Below are 20,542 nucleotides of genomic sequence, written 5' to 3' on the forward strand. Positions count from 1 at the left end.
TGAGGTAGGAAAAGGTTTTACCTTGCAAAAACTGTTCACATTGTGATTCTTCCTCTATTTTGTTTGAAATTTAACTCCAAGGTACTTTATGTATACTGCTGAGCTAACAGCCTGTGAGAAGAACAGATTCCCTGTTTGTTTTTCCTTTTGAACCAAAAAACTGAAGATTTTTTGTACACTTTTAAACTATAATCTAGCTATGTTTGTTAAGGCTTCTTGCACTATGCCTGCTCACGCTGTCAGAAGCACTATCATAAGTTTATGGAGATAAAGAGCTCAGATTCTAAATATGGACAATTCCCAGATATAGCTGTGTAATCTGGGTCTGCTTGGAGCTTGTAAGATTTGTTTGGAGATGGTCAGTGTACATAACAAGCAGATCCTAAAGAACAAACCAGTAATTTATAGAACACTGTCACCCTTCCCTTCTAAACATACTCCAGGTATGTCTTTTTCCAAAAGATAAATGGCTTTGAATAATTGTCCTAGAGCTCAGAAGAATGTGGTACTTACACTGTCTGATTGTAAGGTTTTCCTGGAGTAGCTGATTTTCGATAATACAACTGAGATTAAGGTCAGCTGTTACATTTAGCTTTAGTATGCTGAAGACACTGTACTGGCTCATGTTTCTATGGAACGTGACTGAAGGTGCTGGAAGGCTGCTGTGAGTAGCTATCTGTCCAGTGGATCTTGGCTCTGGGTATCCATTGCTAGAGCTGCAGGTGAAAGTAACCTCTTTCCCAAATTCCACTTCATTCACCTCAGGGTCACTTGGGTATGATTGTATGTAATTAGCTGTGAGGGGGAACATCATAACACACTGTTAGCACACAGACAAAAAAACCTATTATACTGTCTAAAAAGCATAACATATATAGCACAGGGCCCTGGCCCAGTAGCACAATGCCTAAGATAATGCAGGGACCAAGCTCAATTCCAGTCTATTAAAGAGGCTTGGCTCAGCACCATAGGAGTATGATGCTCCAGTTAACTAAGGGTAGTGGCATAGCCAGACAACCAATTTTGGGTGAGGCCTGAGTCCAAAGTGGAAGGGCACATAATTTTCTCTCCACCCCTCCCCAACTCAAAATACAAATTCTTTAGCTGGTGAGGATCCTCAAGCCCCGCCAGCCAAAATCCTCCTCCAAAGACAGCCAGAGCTCCCTTTTACCAAGCTTTGCAGTCAGTAACAGCATCCCTGAGCCACTGATACCAGCACCCCACACAGTTGTTGGCATTGGCAGCTGGGAGTTTTGGCTGCCTTTGGAGGAGGTCTTCAACTGGCGAGGCTTAAGGATCCTCACCAGCTAAAGGGTGGTGTTAAATATGTTGGAACCCAAGGCAGAAAATAAGGAGGGGTCCTCCTTGATCTCCTCTCCTCCCTGTCTCCCTGATCTCCCCACCGCCATTACTACCACACTCCAACAGACCTTCACTAAATACAGAACAAGGGATCAAAAATTAAAACTAAAAATATTTAGTAACATAGAAAATGATAGCAGACAAAGACCTGAACGGTCCATCCAGTCTGCCCAACAAGATAAACTAAATTTACATGGTATATGATACTTTATATGTATATCCAAGTTTGATTTGTCCTTGCCATTCTCAGGGCACAGACCGTAGAAGTCTGCTGAACTGGAACCCCAGAAAAACACATCCCTGCAATATATCTAGCAGCAAACTATGCTAACACATCTCACAGGATCCTACAATCACTCACATGGGAAAAAGATTCAGCATAAGGGGGTCCTTTACATGCTCATCCTCAAATGTGGTATATATCATTCAATGCAAAAAGTGTGAAGAAGGGTGCAATATTGGAGAAACAAGCCAGATGCTAAAGACTAGGCTTAATTTACATAGGCACAATATTAAACATTCCAATGCCAACCATGATACTACCTTTGTGGGACATCACTTTACAAAACCAGAACACTGCATTTATGATCTTATGGTAAGAATACAAAAGGAAATTTTAAGACAATTCAAAACGTAAGACCTTTGAAGTCAAAATGATAAAATATTTTGACACTCACCAGACAGGACTTAACAAAGATCTGGGCTTTCTATCCCACTATAAACCATAAAATTTTACTGCTTTGTCAGTCTCTTATCAGTCATCCATTTTTCCCTGTTTCTTACCTAACCTACCCCTCCCTCTTCCTGTGAGACTGTCATTAGAATGCTCTTGTGTTTCACTATATATTCTGATATTTGTCGAGATTTGCTTATTTCTGATCTGAAGAAGCTAATCAAAAAATGTATTAAGTTAGACCAATAAAAAAGGTATCATTTTATTTATATGTTTTGATTTATTCATATTTATTACCTTTAAAAGTGGACTAAAATGGCTACCACATCACTTTACTCAAAACAACTGAAGAAAACCAAAGCAGCATTAGGGGAGCTCTATGATGTGGAACTAAAATTTAAATTGGAAAGAATTAGGCAAAAGTATTTTGAAGCAGGGAACAAAGTGGGGAGATTACTGGCTCAAAGATTAAAAATACAGCAATCTAGAACTAAAATTGTGAGCATTAAGGATAAGGAGGGAAGAGACATTTACTACAGACAAAGAGATACAGGCCAGGTTTGTGGAGTTTATGATGAGAGCTATACCTCTGAACTCACAGCCAGTGCTGCTATTGATAGATATTTGGGGGAGGGGTTCTATTTACCTTCATTAAATGCTAGTGAGAAGCAGTTGTATAATGGGAAGTCTTGTTAGAGGAAGTGGTTAGAATGGTTAGAGCTCTGAAAATATGAAAATCCTCAGGATTTGATGGATTCACAGGACTTTTTTTTATATAAAACTAGTAAAAAAAGGCCCATTTCTGACACATATGAAATGGGCGCTAGCAAGGTTTTCCTCAGAGTGTGTATGTTTGAGAGAGTGTGTGTGAGAGAGAGTGAATGTGTGTGGGTGCGAGATTGGTTATAGAGGCACATTGGTCTTCTCTGAAAGTTCCCAATATGCAAAAGGTGAAAGATAAATTGCGCTTTCTCTGTGCGAGATATCAGGGGTTGGTGCTAAGGTCTCTCGCACCAAACTATCAGGTGGTGCCACCTTCCCCCCCCCCCCCCCCCCCCCCCCACCCCCCCGGTCCTAGCTTCTCCTTCCTCTCTTCACCCTCTCCCCTTCTCCACCCCACCACCCCTTTTTCAGCCCAGTGCCTTAAAAGGTGAAGAACAAAAGTTGTTTGGTTTTTTATACTTATTTGACAGCTTCCCATATGTAGATATAAATATCATTAAATAAAATTGAATATCACTAAAACTGCTTAAAACATTATTGTAGCTGGTAAAAACAGCACTAATAAAGTCTGTATTTTGTGCTCATTTTTCTACACTGTTCTATACAATACAGTAATACATGGCCAAATTTCAGTGAGGATATCCTGTTTACTGATGGGCTCATCTTAACTGTTATAATCTGCCTTGGGAAGGAATATACTGTGAAATTAAATTGAATTAAAATTGAACTCTCCTTTCATTGGGGCACATGGAATCACATCTTCACCTCATCTCTTTTGTACAAATGGATTATTCTGTTTTGAGCATGTTTCAGGGACAAGTGGTTTTCATAAGTCAATATAATAAAAATAAATATTTTCTTTAATATAAGCCCCCAATGCAGTTCATTGGTTTTCCTATATTTTGACCTTGTGATGAGTGTGACTTATACTGTGCCAAAACCTGCCTGCTGCCCCCTCCCACACACTACAACCCCCCCACCACCAGTGTAGTTACAACTGCCCATCCTTCCGCATACTACAACCCCCCCCCCACTGCTGCAGTTGCCACCCCACTCACACACACTAAAGCCCTCCCTGGTCCTACCTTGAAGGGCCCTGGTGATCTAATGGCTTCTTCGGGGCAGGAAAGAACCCACTCTTTCCTGTCCACTGTTGCTACTGTGCCCGGCACCACTTGTGTTTTCAAAATGGCTGCCGGGACTGCAGCCAGTTTTAAAACATGGCAGTGGCGCAGAAGAGCAAAGCAGAGACAGAGTAGTGGCAGTGGGCAAGAAACAGTTCCTGCTCCTGTGGCCGAAGAGGCCACTACACCACCAAGGCAAGCCCTTTAAGGGAGGATTTGGGAGGGCTGTAGTGTGCAGCGGCAGTGGCCAGTGGAGCACAATGGGTAAGTATTGGCAGTTTCTGGTGCCCCTCGAATGCTGGCAACACCCTGCCGTGCATACCCTGCTTAGCGCGTTCCGCTGGACCTGAGAGATATCACCTTATGGCTTTTGAAAAATAACAAGTGGCAACAATTTCAGCAAATGTGGTGTTGGTTTGTGGAAAGGGATTAGAGAGAAGGGGGCGTTTGCTGTTGCTGTTCTTTAAAAAACAGATGATATTTGCCATATCTGGTGAGGATGTCTTCTTGCACTAACTTTTGTTAGTGATAATGTTATCTGGATTGTCATCTTTGACACTGTTGTAAATTGGATAAAATTATAATAAATAAAAAGTTTTATTAAAAAAAAAAAAGGAAAGAAAATTTGCAGGCCTCTGGGAACAGAGTGTTTGTAGGCCTACAAGCACCATAGGCAGTATAAAAACATTCCCTTTGTAGGCAACTTCCTCCTCTTGGAGGGGTTTGGAGCTACTGCATGCTTCATGTCCTTACCTTCCACATTCAGGGTGATGAAAGCCTCATGAATCACATTATATTTGGTCTCATTCTTCATCACGATGCACTTATAGATTTGTTTGTCAGAGAGGCTGAGGTTGGAGAGAAGCAGAGAGAAATTGCCTTCCTGCAACTTGTCCCAGAAAAGCTGGGTCCTGCCCTGGTATTCCAATGCCTGGTACTTCTCACCATTATCCCCAGAGAGGAATGCATATACCACTTTGTTATCCAGTGTCTGCCAGTACACCCGCAGCTGATCTAGCGAGAAATTCAGTGGTTGTGTGATAATACAGCGAAGCACTGCTGACTTCCCAACTTTGCCAACCACTGTCGGGTGCTCTTTCTCATCACCTACACAGAAAGAGAACACAAGCATCACACATTAATCTCTTACGCTCTTGAGCAAGACAAAACAAACGCACAGTCACCTTTTCCTTTCACTTTCAATTACACTGCTAAGGAGAAGAATATACCTATCATGCCAAGTGGTTTTTCTATTCAGCATTAGAAATAATCACACCACGCTATGAAATAGGCAGAAGTCAAAGTCTGCCACCTTGGAAAACACACTCATTTTACAGTCATCTGTATTTATTTATATATTTAAAAAGTACGGGTAGGTTACAATTACACATCAAAAACAATAACTAAGATAAAGTAAAAAATTTAAAATATTCCACAATCCGAAATTCATTAACAAGCCACTGTCATAATAGACTTACATTTGTCACCTGATTACACAGTAGACCTTCTTCTTAAACAGACCCTATCCATCGTAGGAAATACCTAGCAAATATCCATGCTGAGTGTGTACTATATGTAAGGCCGATAAACATTCTGGATGCAAAAAAATAGAACATTAAAATAGGTGTTTTTGGATAACAGAAAAATACTACTCCTTGTACTTTTTCACCCCTCCCCCGATTTCTCTATTCTCCTCCAGGAAATTTTTTTTGCCTACCTTTTTTCTAAGTGACATAAATACACAAGTAGGTCAGCTGAGGTCCTGCACTTTGAGTGCCTCTGTTATAAACAAAGTCATTTTTATTACTGACAGTGGTTGCAAGGCAAAGTACTATACAACTTTTGGACATTCTTACCTGTTCCATAAAATGGTGTGGAAGCCATGTTAGTCCACTTTTAAAGGTAATGAATAGAAACAAAACAACGCAAAAAGATGATAAGATGGTACCATTTTATTGGACTAACTTCTTTAGCGTCCCTCCAGACCGGCCTAGACGGATGAGTTATGCACTCCTACCAGCAGGTGGGTGGAGACTGAGAACTACAGAATTCTGATGGGGCCTATAAGTTAGCTGTGGAGTCCCTCCCAAAGTCAGTATAGAGTAGTTACTTACCTGTAACAGGTGTTCTCCGAAGACAGCAGGCTGCATATTCTCACAAGTGGGTGACGCCACGTCGGCCCCGGAGGATTTTAAAGCAAAATCTCAAAATCTCTTTACGGCGTTCCGTCGCGCGAGCGATCGTACTGCGCATGTGCGCACACCTCTTCCCGCTCGCTGTGCAGACACGCCCCTCAGTTATATCCAAAAGATAGAGGAGACAACTCCAAAAGGGGAGGTGGGAGGGTTTGTGAGAATATGCAGCCTGCTGTCTTCGGAGAACACCTGTTACAGGTAAGTAACTACTCTTTCTCCAAAGACAAGCAGGCTGATATTCTCACAAGTGGGGTATCCCTAGCTTCCAGGCTTACACAACAAACAGTGGTCAATTGAGTCTCGCAACGGCGAGGCCAGAATAAAAATTGACCTGAAAAGAAGAAACATCTAAATGAGTGTAGCCTGGAACAGAACAAACATGGGCTTAGGAGGGTTGGAGTTGGATTCTAAACCCCAAAGAAGTTCTGCAGCCCCGACTGCCCAAAACCGACTGACGCGTCGGCTATCCTGCTGAAGGCAGTAGTAAGATGTGAATGTGTGGACTAATGACCACGCCGCAGCTTTGCAGATTTCTTCAATAGTGACTGATCTTAGATTAGCCACCGACTCAGCCATGGCTCTAATTTTGTGAGCCGTGACATGGCTCTCTAGAGTCAGTCCAGCTTGGACAAAAATGAAGGAGATGCAATCTGCTAGCTAAGAAGAAATGATGCGGTTTCCGACAGCAACTGGCATTAAAGAAATAAACAACTGGGCGGACCGTCCGAGGGAGCTCGTCTGCTCCACGCAAAAAGTGCGCAGCTTGCTTTCGCCAGGGCTTGCAAGATGAGGGAGAAAGAATGTTGGCAAGAGAATTGACTGGATCAGCTGGTACTCTGATAGCAGCGCCAGTAAGAACTTTGTCTGCATGCGGAGAACTACTCTGTAAAGATGAGGAGTAAGGTAAGGCGCTTGAGCTACTAGAGTCTGAAGCTCACCGACCTTACGAGTTGAAGGAACAGCCACTAAGAAAAAACGACCTTCCAGGTCCAATACTTCAGATGACAGGAATCCAGTGGCCCGAATTGAGCTTGCAGCAGCTGGATGAAAACGACATTGAAACCCCAAGATACTGAATAAGGAGTGATAAGGGCTCTGACCGAAGCATAAGAGCCAACTGTGAAAATTATTGTGCTAAGCTCAACAGAAATAATCCCCCCTAGACACATAGAAGGAATTTTCTCAACACTGGGGGAGAAATAAACCTCTCATGAAGTGGACAGCTAAAGGCTGACCTTTTACACGTTGATGATAAGCTCTCATTGCACGAAGATGAATACTGACAGAGTTGGTCTTGAGACCAGACTCAGACAGGTGTAGAAAGAACTCAAGCAAGGTCTGTATAAGACAAGAGGCAGGATCTAGGGCCTTGCTGTCACACCAGACGGCAAACCTCTTCCATGAAAAGAATAACATCTCTTTGTGAAATCTTTTCTGGAAGCAGGCAAGAGTCGGGAGACACTCTTCTGGAAAACTCAACGAAAACTACACATTCAACATCCAGACCGTGTGAGGCAGAGATTGGAGGTTGGGATGTAGAAGTGCCCCCTCGTTCTGTGTAATGAGAGCTGGAAAACATTCCAACTCCAGAAGAAGAGGGAATCGTATCTGACGTAGCTAGAAAGGAGCAATCAGAATCATGGCTCCACAATCTTGCTTGAGAATCAGCAAAGTCTTTTCCACCAGATGTATGGGAGGATACGCATACAGAAAACCTGTCCCCCAAAAAAGGAGAAAGGCATTCGATGATAGACTGCCGTGAACCTGCAGCCTGGAACAGAACTGAGGGACTTTGTGATTGGACTAAGTAGGAAAAAGATCCACTGAGGGGGTATCTCACTCCCGGAAGATCTTTCGAGCTACAGCCATGCTCAACAACCATGACTGTAGCATTATCCTGCTCAGCCTGTCGGCCAGACTGCTGTTTTCGCCAATTAGATAAATGGCTTGGAGAAAACATGCCGCGTTGGCGGGCCCACCGCTACATCTGCATGGCATCCTGACTCAGAGGACAAGATCCAGTACTCCTTTGTTATCGAGTACATCACAACCCGATTGTTTGGTTGAATTAAAATAATTTGGTTGGATAGCCAGGAGGGATGCAACCCTCGTGAGCAGCTTTTGACTGAATAAGGTGGACGGGAAGCCTCAGAATCAAAATGGAGAGAATTAACCACCTCTGAGGGGAATTCCGAAGACTGGCAAACAGTTGGGTCACATCCTCTAGATACCCTAAAGTTGATACCACTGGGAAGCTAGGATGCACTGAGCGGATGTCATGTGCAAAAGTGCCATGGGTGATAAGGGAACACATGCACTCCCAGTCCATGAAGATACGCTGCAGAACAGCCAGGCACTAGGAAAAACATACTCTGGACGCAAAGTGAGTATAAGTATCCTGTAAGTCCAGAGAGCATAACCAATCGTTTTCCTGAAGTATGGGAAGAAGAATGCCCAGGGAAATCATCCTGAACGAAATCTGTTTAGGCCTCCTATGTCTATGATGAGACGCAACCCACAAGGAAGGACCTGGAATAGAAACTCAACCCTTCTTGTCCTGGTGGAACGGGCTCGACTGCATTGCACTGAGAAAGACAGAGAGTTCCTCTGCAAGTACTCACTGATGATGGAAGCTAAAGGATTAAGCTCCCAATGAACAATGTGGAGGGTTTGATTCCAGATTGAGAATGCAGATTGGCCGGTACGGACGTTTTTTTTTTTTTTTATATTGGCTATGCTGAATTGGAGCCAGTCAAAAACCCCTCTCCGGTTCCTGCGGAACAGCTGCAGGAGTCTGATTAGGTGCACGCCGCTAACTAGAACGAGCGTGCTGAGGCATAGCCTAAACCGGCTGTCGAGAAGTAAGAGTATACGTACGACCCCTTAAGGCACAAGGAAAACTACTCTTCTCTTCAAAGAACTTCCGAGATGAGGAAGTGTAAGCACAGCATATCTACAATTTTCTGCTGAGTCTCCTCCTCCAGGTGAGAGGCACACAGTCATGAGAGTCTGCGCATCACTGTACCTAGAGCAGAAATCTAGGTGTTACATTACAAGTGTCGAAATGCCATTGGACAGGAACTTGCAACACACCGTGTGCCACCTGACCACTTGGTGAAAAGGTGTAGCCTACTCTGGTGGGAATGCTCGTATAGATCTGGCAGGACTTGGTTTTGGACGCGATCACGCCAGCCTGGTACGCCATTCCCCAAAGGAGGCTAAGGATGTATGCTCTGGCCCCGGGGGCGCCGAAGCAAGTTCTTAGAACTCCTATCTGTTCTGAGTGGCAGAAGACTCAGATGAAGATGGTAGTCCAGGACCTCGAGCATCTGCATTGGGTTGATTCACAATCTCGACTGTAATGTCAAGACAGATAGAAGATCTAGAGGATTCTCAGCAGAGAAAACCCCATGACCTTCATGTTCATCAGATGAACCATCATTGAACTGAGCTAACTACTCAAACAGAGCAGCTCAGATCCAAACATTGACCAGTATAGAGCAACTGTCATACATACAATTATACCAGAACAGCTATGGAAAATTATGTTCTCCTGTAGGCAAACTGGCTGTTCTTAACATGCATTTCTGGGCCTGGAAGCCAAGGTATGGAGGCGCGGTAAGTTCTACGACGGGGTCAAGAAGTTGCCCCAGTAGGCTGCGAACACCCATACCAGAGGCAGCATCGGTGAAGGAGACCAGGTGAAAAGCTAGATGCCGCAGGAGGCGGTAGCACCCATGGCATCCAATGGTACCCATGGTCCCAAAGCCAAGGACAAAATCTGGAAATGCAAGGGAATCGAAACCAGACTGCCAGGTGACTTCCATAACAGAGATGCGACCGATGGTACCGATAGTACCCATGGCACCGACGGTACCGATGATACACATGGTACCGATGACCCCCGGTACCAATGGAATCCATGGTACTTTACCCATGATACTCTGGTATCGATGGTACCCTTGACATGTGGTACCGATGGTACCCATGATATCCGGCACCAACAGCACCGACGGTACCGATGTACACATGGTACCGACGGTGCTCAAGACACCTGGTACCAATGGCACTCATGGTACCTGGTCATGATATCTGGTATCGATGGTACTCATGTACCAACGGTATCCATGATACCTGTCCATGGTACCGATGATGCCCGATACCGATGGTACTCATGATATTCGGTACCGATGGGCGATGATACCTGGTACCGATGGTCGATGGTGCCCATGATACCTGGTGCCGATGGTGCCCATGACACCTGGTACCGACGGCACCCATGCACCGAAGACACTCGGCACCGACGGTACCCATGGTACCGATGATACCCGGTGCCGACGGGACCCACGGCACCGATGACACCCGGTACCGACGGGACCCATGTACCAATGTTCCTGGCACCGATACTCCTCGGTACCGACGCACCGATGACATTCGGCACCGACGGCACCGATGATACTCGGTACCGACGGCACCCATGGTACCGATGATACTCGGTACCGACGGTACCCATGACACCCGGTACCGATGATATCCACGGAACCGATGATACCCAGTACCGATGGCACCGTTGATACCTGGTACCGGTATCGACGTCCAATGCCAGGATACCTCCATAACAGAGGGAGCAACGCTCTCGGCACCGACTGATGTGAAGCCCCGATACCTCCATAACAGAGGGAGCAAAGCTCTGGGCACCGATGGTACCGACACCCGCTGATGCGCCCGAATGACCTGCCAAGCAGGAGGCGCCGAGGCAGGTGGAGACCTATTCGATGCATAACTATACCCAGCGTGCATCGGTCTCTGTCGGACTCCAGAATGATCTCCTTTGGGCATCCCTGGCAGAGTAGAATACGTCTCGTCTTTGAGACACTACTTGCGCTTCACAGGGAGATGATCCGGCCCAAGACACATCCGCCGATGCGCCCAAATCTCCTTTGGGCATCCCTGACAAGTAGCATAAGTCTCGTCTTTGAGACACTACTTGCGCTTCACAGGGAGATGATCCGCCAGAATCTCCTTTGGGCATCCCTGACAAGTAGCATAAGTCTCGTCTTTGAGACACTACTTGCGCTTCACAGGGAGATGATCCGGCCCAAGACACGTCCGCCGATGCGCCCGAATAACCTGCAGAGCAGGAGACGCCGAGGCGGGTGGAGACTCGCTTCAAAGGTGACACCACTGATTTTGTGTCACCAGGTTGCCCATTCAGTGGCTGAGCAGGGATGCACCTGCTTAACATACACCTTCACCACTTGTGTTGAAGCAGGCTCTCACAGCTCTCGAGAGCCATTTGTTTAAGTTTTAATAAATGGATCTAAAAATGTGGGCTTGTTTTATTTGCTGGCGAGAGAGAGCCCACAGATAACAATATACCAGCACTTTTATAAGAAAAAAGAAAAGAGAAGCTTATAAGCTTTGTTTTCATTTCAGGCACAGCCCCTTGTGACTCTGGCAATTAGTTAACTTTTTCTTGCCCCAGGTACAAAAAGAACCTGTATAAATATAAGCCACAATGAGCCTGCCATGAAAAGTACAAATGAAAAATAAAGAACACCCAAAAGGGTAAAATAAAAAAAAAAAGAGATTTTACTCCGAGGACCTGATGAAAACACGAAGCCCTAACGAACTCCGTGTCTCCTCAGACGCGGAAAAAGAAAAACTGAGGGGCGTGTCCGCACAGTGAGCGGGAAGAGGTGTGCGCACATGCGCAGTACGATCGCTCGCGCGACGGAATGCCGTAAAGAGATTTTGAGATTTTGCTTTAAAATCCTCCGGGGCCGACGTGGCGTCACCCACTTGTGAGAATATCAGCCTGCTTGTCTTTGGAGAATTCTCAGTATCCCAGCAAGTGGTAGAGGTGCAAGGCTGCACAGTCTCGACTGGTCTGGTAGGCCTGGGGATTCCTAATCCTAAGGGGGGGGGGGGGGGGGAAGCTATGGGGTTAGCAGTGTTTGTAATTCATTCTGGCTCCTAATTTCTGCTTCTTAACCAGGGCTCCTTGGCTGCAACTGTGGTCCATGGGGGTCAAACCTGGGTGAAATTGAAAGGGAATGGGACTTGATATACTGCCTTTCTGTGGTTTTTGCAACTACATTCAATGTAGTTTACATAGTACTTATGTGTACCTGGGGCAATGGAGGGTTAAGTGACTTTTCCAGTCACAGGGAGCTGTGGTGGGACTTCAACCCAGTTCCCCAGGATCAAGGTCCACTGCACTAACCACTAGGCTACTCCTCCGCACATTCCTTCCCCCCCCCACCCCTCCCCCCATATACTTTCTGGATCCATGGCCCTGGGGAGCTCCTTTCAGTTTCTAGAGGTCCTTTTTGTGCCTCTGCCCCTGGTGCAGTCTAGGGGCCTTGAGTGCCTGGGAGGTGAGCCTCACCTTTGGTCTATGTAAAAAAGGAAAAAAAAAAACCTAGCCTCTCTAGTTTGGCAGTGCTCTGCGGTCTCTTTTTGTTTTGTGCTCAGTTTGGAAGCACTCAAGCTTTGCCTTGCTGAGAAGGGTTTTTCAGTGGTGTTCTTAGAACCCCCCCCCCCCCCTTCTCCCGTAGCTCTTGACTTTATTCCTAGCTAATTTTTAGTTGAGCTATTATTCCTTCTATGGAGGCTTTCTCTTATGAGCCTGTTTTATTCTGAGTTACCTTGGCCTTGGAGGGGCCTTTTTGATTTGTTTTTTTGCAGTGGCGTAGCAGGGGGGGCTGCCACCCGGGGCGGGGTGGTTCACCGTTGCACCCCCCCCCGACCAGCTCCCGCACCCTACCTTTAAAAAGAATATCGGGAGGCGAGGCGCAGCGCCTCGCGCCTATACTGCACGTAAAAGAAATGTGGACTGTCGGCCCTTCTCTCGCTCTGTCTGTCCCGCCCTTGCGGAAATAGGAAGTTGCGTCAGCGGAGGGCGGGACAGATAGAGCGAGGGAAGACTCGACAGTCCACATTTCTTTTACGTGCAGGGCAGGCGCACGGCGCTGCGTCTCGCCTCCCGATATTCTTTTTAAAGGTAGGGTGCGGGAGATGGTCGGGGGGTGTCGATTCGCCGAGGGAGGGGAGCTGGCAGGGAGCACTCCCCCCCTGAGCTGACACCCGGGGCGGACCGCCCCTCTCCCCCCCCCCCCCCCTCCCGCTACGCCACTGGTTTTTTGTTTTGTTCTGAACCAGTACTTCTGCTGCGTTTTTCAAGTTGGGGGTGCCTTTGGGCTTTTTCTCCTGGTTCAGTTTATATCTGGGTTTCAGTTGAGTGCCTTTGTTTGGCTCTAGCTCCTTTTAAAAACAAACACAAAAAAAAAAAAAACTTGGCACAGAGGTACATCTCAGAGGTCTCTCAAGTTCCCTATCTTGCCCTCACCCAGATCATTGAAGCCTCCATTAGAAGGCAGCATGGTGAGTTTGTGTTATGTGGTTTTCTGGCATTTTTGCTTCCCCTCCCCCCCCCCCTCCATATCAGTGTCTGCCATTGTGAGAGTGTGTGCCTCTGCCCTCTTTCAAGCATGAGAACAGTTGTTTTCCTTTTTTCTTCTGGCACATGATTATTGACAGCATAGGTCAAAAGCTCCCTCTCCTTTGGCTGTGGTGAGGTGTATTTTTTCTCTGCTTTCTTAAACTGTGCAGAAGTGGGCAGTAGTTTATCACTGCATTATCTCCATTTTGCAGAGTTGTTTGGCACCTGTGAGTTAGTGCCTGGAGTTCTAGAATTTTCAGATTTCCATGATAACCATTTAGAGTCCCTCAGCTCGGGCTGCACAAGGCTGGAATATTGGCTGGGGTTGGGGAGATGCAGTTTTTCAGAACACAGTCTTTTAATTATGTGTAGCAACATGGTCAGACTTTTAGGCTGTTCTCTGGACACTGACAACCAAGATGTGTGGAGTGCTTTAGGAGCAGTTACATTTCAAAATAAATAAATGAATACATAATAAAAGGTCAGTAGCTCCTTTGGAAGTGAATACAGGAACGAGGAGTGAGGTGATCAAATTTGCAGATGATACAAAACTATTCAAGGTTGTTAAAACACATGTGGACTGTGAAATATTGCAAGAAAACTGGGTGTCCAAATGGCAGATGAAATTTAATGTGGACAAATGCAAGGTGATGCACATTGGAAAGAATAATCCGAATCATAGTTATCTGATGCTAGGGTCCACCTTGGGGGTCAGGCTCAAGAAAAAGATCTGGGTGTCATTGTAGATAATACACTGAAATCTTCTGCTCAGTGTGTGGTGACAGCCAAAAAAGCAAACATGATGCTAGGAATTATTAGGAAAGGGATGGTGAATAAGACTGAAAATACTATAATGCCTTTGTATCTCTCCATGGTGCGTCCCCACCTTGAGTACTGCATTCAGTTCTGGTCGCCGTATCTCAAAAAAGATATAGCGGAATTAGAAAAGGTTCAAAGAAGAGCGACTAAAATGATAAAAGGGATGGAACTCCTCTTGTATGAGGAACGGCTAAAGAGGTTACGGCTCTTCAGCTTGGAAAAGAGACGGATGAGGGGAGATATGATTGAGGTCTACAAAATCCTGAGTGGTGTAGAACGAGTAGAAGTAAATCGATTTTTTACTCGTTCCAAAAGTACAAAGACTAGGGGGACACTTGAGAAAGTTACACGAAAATACTTTTTAAACAAATAGGAGGGGTACAAATGAGATAAAAAATAAGTAAATATTTTTTTTTTTTTATTATTTTATTTATAAGTTTTAACAAATTATTACAAGAACACTTGTAAATGAAAAAATGGAAGAAAGTATACATCATTTTCATAGGGAAATCAAAATATAAGGTTATAACTTTATCTCATCCATTTCAAGTCCACAATATGAGAGAAAAAACAAGGTACAATTCCAGGAAAAATTTTTCTCATTAATACATAAGATCAAAAAAAGGGGAAGAGAACATAATATGCCTGTTATAATCCTTTTTACGGAGTAGATGTAGACAAAGCCTGCAATTGCTGACTAGAATCAACTGCAAACTTAGAATCAAGAAAATTATTCAATTGACTTGCATCATAAAAAATATATTTGACTGAGCTATGTTTAATCACGCATTTACATGGAAAATTTAACCAGAATAGTCCTCCCAACTGTAGGACCCTTGGGCGGAGCTTCAAAAACAACATTATTAGTGGAGCCATTAGTGTAGTTTTTGGAAAATTAATCAACCTAAGAGTTTTAGCTCTTAGTTGATTTTCCAAATTTTCAGTCTTTTGATGCAAAATAATGTTCTCTTTTATCAAATTTGATTGTATTTGTTGAGAAGTTTTTAGTGCTTCATTACATGAGATTAAAGATTTTTCAGTGTTACTCATTCTAGTTTCTAAAGCTTCAATCTTTTCCAAAGGCAACTGAGTTACTTGTAACACCTGAGATATCTTCTGTGTAAAAGAGTTCTCAAGTCCTACCAAGGCTTCCCAAATCGAGTCAAGAGTTATATTCCCAGGTTTAGAAGGCAAAAATGACTTACTGGGTATAGTAATCGCAGTCAAATCTCTCTTCATTGTCTGCTCCTGGTTCCCAGCCAGCAATTCACTGAGTCTTTTTCCTCCGACTTCCACAGCCGGTAGTTCTTGGTCTGCTGCAGTTCCCTCCACTGAATGCATTTCCAGGTCAGAGACGCCGAGTGCTTCCTGCCCCTGCTGCAGACCCCTTGCCGGCATCATCGGAGGACTCCGCTGTTCGGGGCTAAAGGTGATATCGGCCTCAAGCTGAGGGAGCAAGGAACCTCCCATTGCTCCCTCCTGCAGCGAGGAATCCTGCCCCGTTACACCCACAGGCTGCGCAAAACGGTCCATCGGTCCCGAAACCACGGCAGCTGTGGAGGGAGTCACCCGCTGCCTGCCCCTCCGTTTCGGCATCGCAAGGTAAAAAATTTACTAAAGATTGAGGGGAAACGGGTAACGAGCCGTCTGGCTAGCGTTCCCTTCCGGACGCCATCTTGTTTTTCCTCCGTCAGAATCGTGCCCACCAGTAAATATTTTTTCACTCAATGAATAGTTAAGCTCTGGAACTCTGCCGGAGGAGGTAGTAGTTTAGTGTATCTGGGTTTAAAAAAAGGTATGGACAAATTCCTGGAGGAAAAGTCCATAGTCTGCTATTGAGTCAGACATGGGAAGCAACTGCTTGCCCTGGGATTTGTAGTATGGAGTGTTGCCACAATTTGGATTTCTGCAAGGTACTTGTGACCTGGCTTGATCACCGTTTGGAAAACAGGATACTGGGCTAGATGGACCATTAGTCTGACTTAGTATGTTCTTATGACGAGTAGCCTAGTGGTTAGTGCAGTGACCTGAGAACCTGGGTTCAATTCCCACTGTGACTCTGGGCAAATCACTTAACCCTCCATTACCCCAGCTACTAAAATAAACAAAACAAAAATACACACACACACCTTAGATCGTGAGTCCACTAGGGACAGAAATGTATCTGCATATAATGTGGGCAGCACTGCATAAGTCTAGTAGCACCACAGAAATGAGTACTAGTAGTCCTGAATTCACATATTCAGTTGTCACTTATTCTCCTGAGCTGCTCTCATTATTCTGCTCCACTGTAATTTCCTTTTCATTTCTCATGGCTTTCAAGGGTTCAAGAGAGTTTAGTCTTGTGGTTTCAGCTAGGTTTGCCAACTTCTTAGACTCAGCTCATTTGGGCCTATTAGCTGAGTTTAACATCATAGATTCCACTGAGTATCTTCTCAGCATAGTTTCTGCTTTAATTAATTCAAGTTTAAGGGAAGGGAAATTACTACTACTACTACTACTTAGCATTTCTATAGCGCTGCCAGGGTTACGCAGCGCTGTACAAGTTTAAACACGGGGAGGGACAGTCCCTGCTCAAGAGAGCTTACAATCTAACGGTAATAGACTACGCAGTCAGTGTAGGTAACAGGAATGGGGAAGGTGGTTAGGCGCCAAAAGCAAGGGAGAAGAGATGGGCCTTGAGTAAGGACTTGAAGATGGGCAGGGAGGGCGCATGGCGTATGGGCTCAGGAAGTCTGTTCCAGGCATAAGGTGCTGCGAGGCAGAAGGGGCGGAGTCTGGAGTTAGTGGTGGTGGAGAAGGGTACAGATAGGAGTGATTTGTCCTGAGAGCGGAGGTTACGGGTGGGAACATACGGGGAGAGGAGGGTAGAGAGGTAATGGGGGGCAGCAGATTGAGTGCACTTGAAGGTCAATAGAAGAAATGGGACTTGATATACTGCCTTTCTGAGGTGGTTTGTGCAACTACATTCAAAGTGGTTTACATATGTTCAGGTACTTATTTTGTACCAGGGGCAATAGAGGGTTAAGTGACTTGCCCAGAGTCACAAGGAGCTGCAGTGGGAATCGAACTCAGTTCCCCAGGATCAAAGTCCACTGCAATAACCACTAGGCTACAAGCGAGCTTGGTGGCCTAGATTCAGCCAAGCTTATCTTGAATTCACCAACCTAGCCTCACATGCTTCATCAACTTTAGCCACAGATGCTAGGTCCACCTTATTGGCATATGCTAAGCAGGGTTTATGTTCGTGTGTTGTGTGGATTTCAATTTCCCAGTTTCAGTGGAGCCTTGCATCTTCACTTCTCTGTGTAATGCAGTTGGTGGAGTGCTAGGGTAATACACTGCCTTGAGTAAATTCCTTCAAGCGGCGGTAAATTACTCCTAATAAATAAATACAACTTGCTGGGAAAGCTATACCTCATGGCTGGATATGGCTCCTGTTCCAGGGAGCTGACTTATAGCTATTCAGTTGTTTGGCTTCCCAGCTCACCAACATATCTCACTTATCCAGAAGCTCAGTACTTGTGGGTTCTCTAGCAGCTTTGCAACATAGCTGCACCTAATCTCAAAGTCTATCCTGTCTTTGTATGCACAGGCTCACCTGATCTTAATTTCACAACCTCACCGGGCCTTAACCTTTTGGTCCCATTTGAACCTCTATTTTAAGATTAAACTAAGCTTCTCTAAGCTTACTTGTACTCTCCAAGCCATTGTCCTCTCTTCTCAACTTCCTGTGTCAAGTGGCTTAGCCTAATGGTTTCAACTATATATCTTCTAGTAGTACCAGCTAGATTTTCATTTTTTTCTCTTCAGCTACCTGAAGAGAAAATGTAGCCTGTTATGGGTCAGAAATATTTCTTTCTTTTTTGGAGAGCTGCTGGGATTTCTTCGTAGGTGTTTACAGATTACATTACTGTCACTTTTGGTAGGCAGCTGCCTTTCTGCTCTAGAGTTGTTCTTTTTCATTCTGCCCTGCCTAGGTTGATTCTTTCTGAGTTATCTTTGCCCTCAAGGCTTTGGCAAAATCTTTCCTTTATAGACTCAGTGGCATTTCTCTTGCAGAAGATGCAGTACCTTGAGTAGAGGTTCATAATACTGCTAGCCTCTACATCTCACATTTAGGTGAGAACTGCAATTTCATCATACAGCTCTCTGACACGTTTTCCAATTGCCTTCTGAAGTTTTGATCGTGATTAGGCCTTAGCTCCTACTTGGTACAGCTCTAATTCAGCACACTCCAATAGATGTTGATGTGGTGGATCATTACAATTCTGTTTTGTTGATGCTGTCTGCAGACTGTTTGTGCCTCGGCCGTTTTTTCCTCCTGAGGTAGGGAAGTGTTCTGGGGTGCCTGTACTCAGGGGCAGCCCAAGACAATCTGCCACCTGAGGCGAGGAATGAACCATTCCCCCCCCCTTCTTTCCCCAGCCCCCTTCCACCAATTTACCTTTTCTTTCTCGTTTTTCCAAAGACAGCGGTGGCAATTCCCAGAGGCTGCCCTGCCACTGGTCCTGGCCCCGTTTCTCTACTGCGGCCCACCTCTCTGATGTAATTTCCTATTTCCTTAGAGGCAGGCTGCAGTAGACAGAAGGGGCCGGGACTGGTGGCAGGGCAGCCTCTGGGAATCACGGCTGCCACCTTTGGAAAAACAAGAAAGGGTAAATTGGTGGAAAGGGGTTGGGAAGGAAGTGCAGGAGGTGATACTGTCTCAGGTAGCCTAATGGTAGGGCTGCCCCTACCAATACTGAAGAGACTGCAGACTGTTTTGTGCCTTGGTCATGTTCCCTCAGGTAGGGAAGTGGCCTGGAAAGCCAGTTTTGTGCCCCAGTCATGTTCCCTCAGGTAGGGAAGTGGCCTAGAGAGCCAGTTTTGTGCCCCGGTCATGTTCCCTCAGGTGGGGAGGTGGCCTGGAGAGCCAGTTTTGTGCCTTGGTCAGGTTCCCTCAGGTAGGGAAGTGGCTGGAGAGCCAATTTTGTGCCTTGGTCAGGATGGTCTGTTATGTTAGCTGGTTGGAGAAAGGACCTGGTGGCATTTCAGGCTACCATAGCGCACTGGATTAAGGAGGTCATTGCCTCGGCTTACCTTTTTGATGGCAGGGTGATTCAAGATGCCCTTAATACACATTCTACCAGAGGAAGGCAGGTTTGTGGGCGGAGAGCACTTTGGTACCACAACAGGAGATTTGTAGAGTGGCAGGCTGGGTTTTTTTTTTCATTCCTTTGCTAGGCACTACTGCGTAAATGTTCTCTATCATCAAGGCACTCGTTTTGAGACTTGGATATTAGAGTCAGGACTCCGAGGGTCCCACCAGGGCCGATCTTAGCAAGTGCAGGGCCCTGTGCAGACCAATTTGGTTGGCCCCCACCCTAGCTCCACCCCATTGATAAGATTATTCAATTTTTAGAAATTTTTTTATTTATGAAATTTCAAATAAAGACAAATGAAGCTAAACTTGTACAGAAAAACTGATTGAAATAATAAGCACAATGCTATCAGGGAACCCCCCCTCCCCAGAAATTATTCAAGTCCACTACAATTAGTAGTTCCAATTCTCATAACCCCGGGGGGGTCAGAGGTGTGGACACACAATCTCTCCACTGCAAAACACTATACACAAACTTGTGCAAAAACACAATCATAACCTTACCAAACCATAACAGCACTAATTCCAAGGACAGGACAAGCTACAACCTTATGCGTGGAAAGGCAGAACTGTAATTACACCAGGCTCTAAAACACCAATACACTACCTCATGAAAAAAACAAAACAAAAAGGGCTGCAAATACTACACGCTAGCAGGATACTGCACCTTGATCACACATGAAAAACACATGACACAATAGATATGAAGGCAAAATACTGAACTGGAAAGTTACCTCAAGAAGTCAGACTCAGCATGCAGCAATACTAGAAAAATTGAAACTTAGATGCAAAATATCACAGATGCACATTTCCAAAAGCTGACATATTCCAATTAATAAATTCTGAATAAAATACTTTTTTCTACCTTTGTTGTCTGATCATTTAGTTTTTCTATTCGCTTTGGTCCCATTGTCTTCTGTTTTATGCAGTGTCTTCTTTCCATTTGATATTTTTTCTCTCACCATGTCCACCATCTTCCTGTGTCCGTATGTGTCCTGTCTAACATCTGTAGCCCTGTCCCTATCCTTTCTCCAGTTTCAGCATCTGCCTTCAAAGTGT

At 45.1% G+C, this 20,542-nt stretch overlaps 1 protein-coding gene across 1 annotated transcript in view; it reads right to left on the minus strand.

The window, feature by feature from the left end:
- Window positions 1–513: 513 nt before the first annotated feature.
- LOC115471232 (ICOS ligand-like) overlaps window positions 514–20,542 on the minus strand; it is a gene marked incomplete at its 3' end in the record, with an annotated part of 119,548 nt that continues 99,519 nt past the window's right edge. The window contains 2 exon segments of the mRNA XM_030204936.1: window positions 514–795; window positions 4,636–4,989. Of these exon segments, the coding sequence (XP_030060796.1) occupies window positions 514–795; window positions 4,636–4,989 (636 nt within the window).

Source organism: Microcaecilia unicolor, chromosome 5, assembly GCF_901765095.1.
Source record: "Microcaecilia unicolor chromosome 5, aMicUni1.1, whole genome shotgun sequence".
NCBI classification, from domain to species: Eukaryota; Metazoa; Chordata; class Amphibia; order Gymnophiona; family Siphonopidae; genus Microcaecilia; species Microcaecilia unicolor.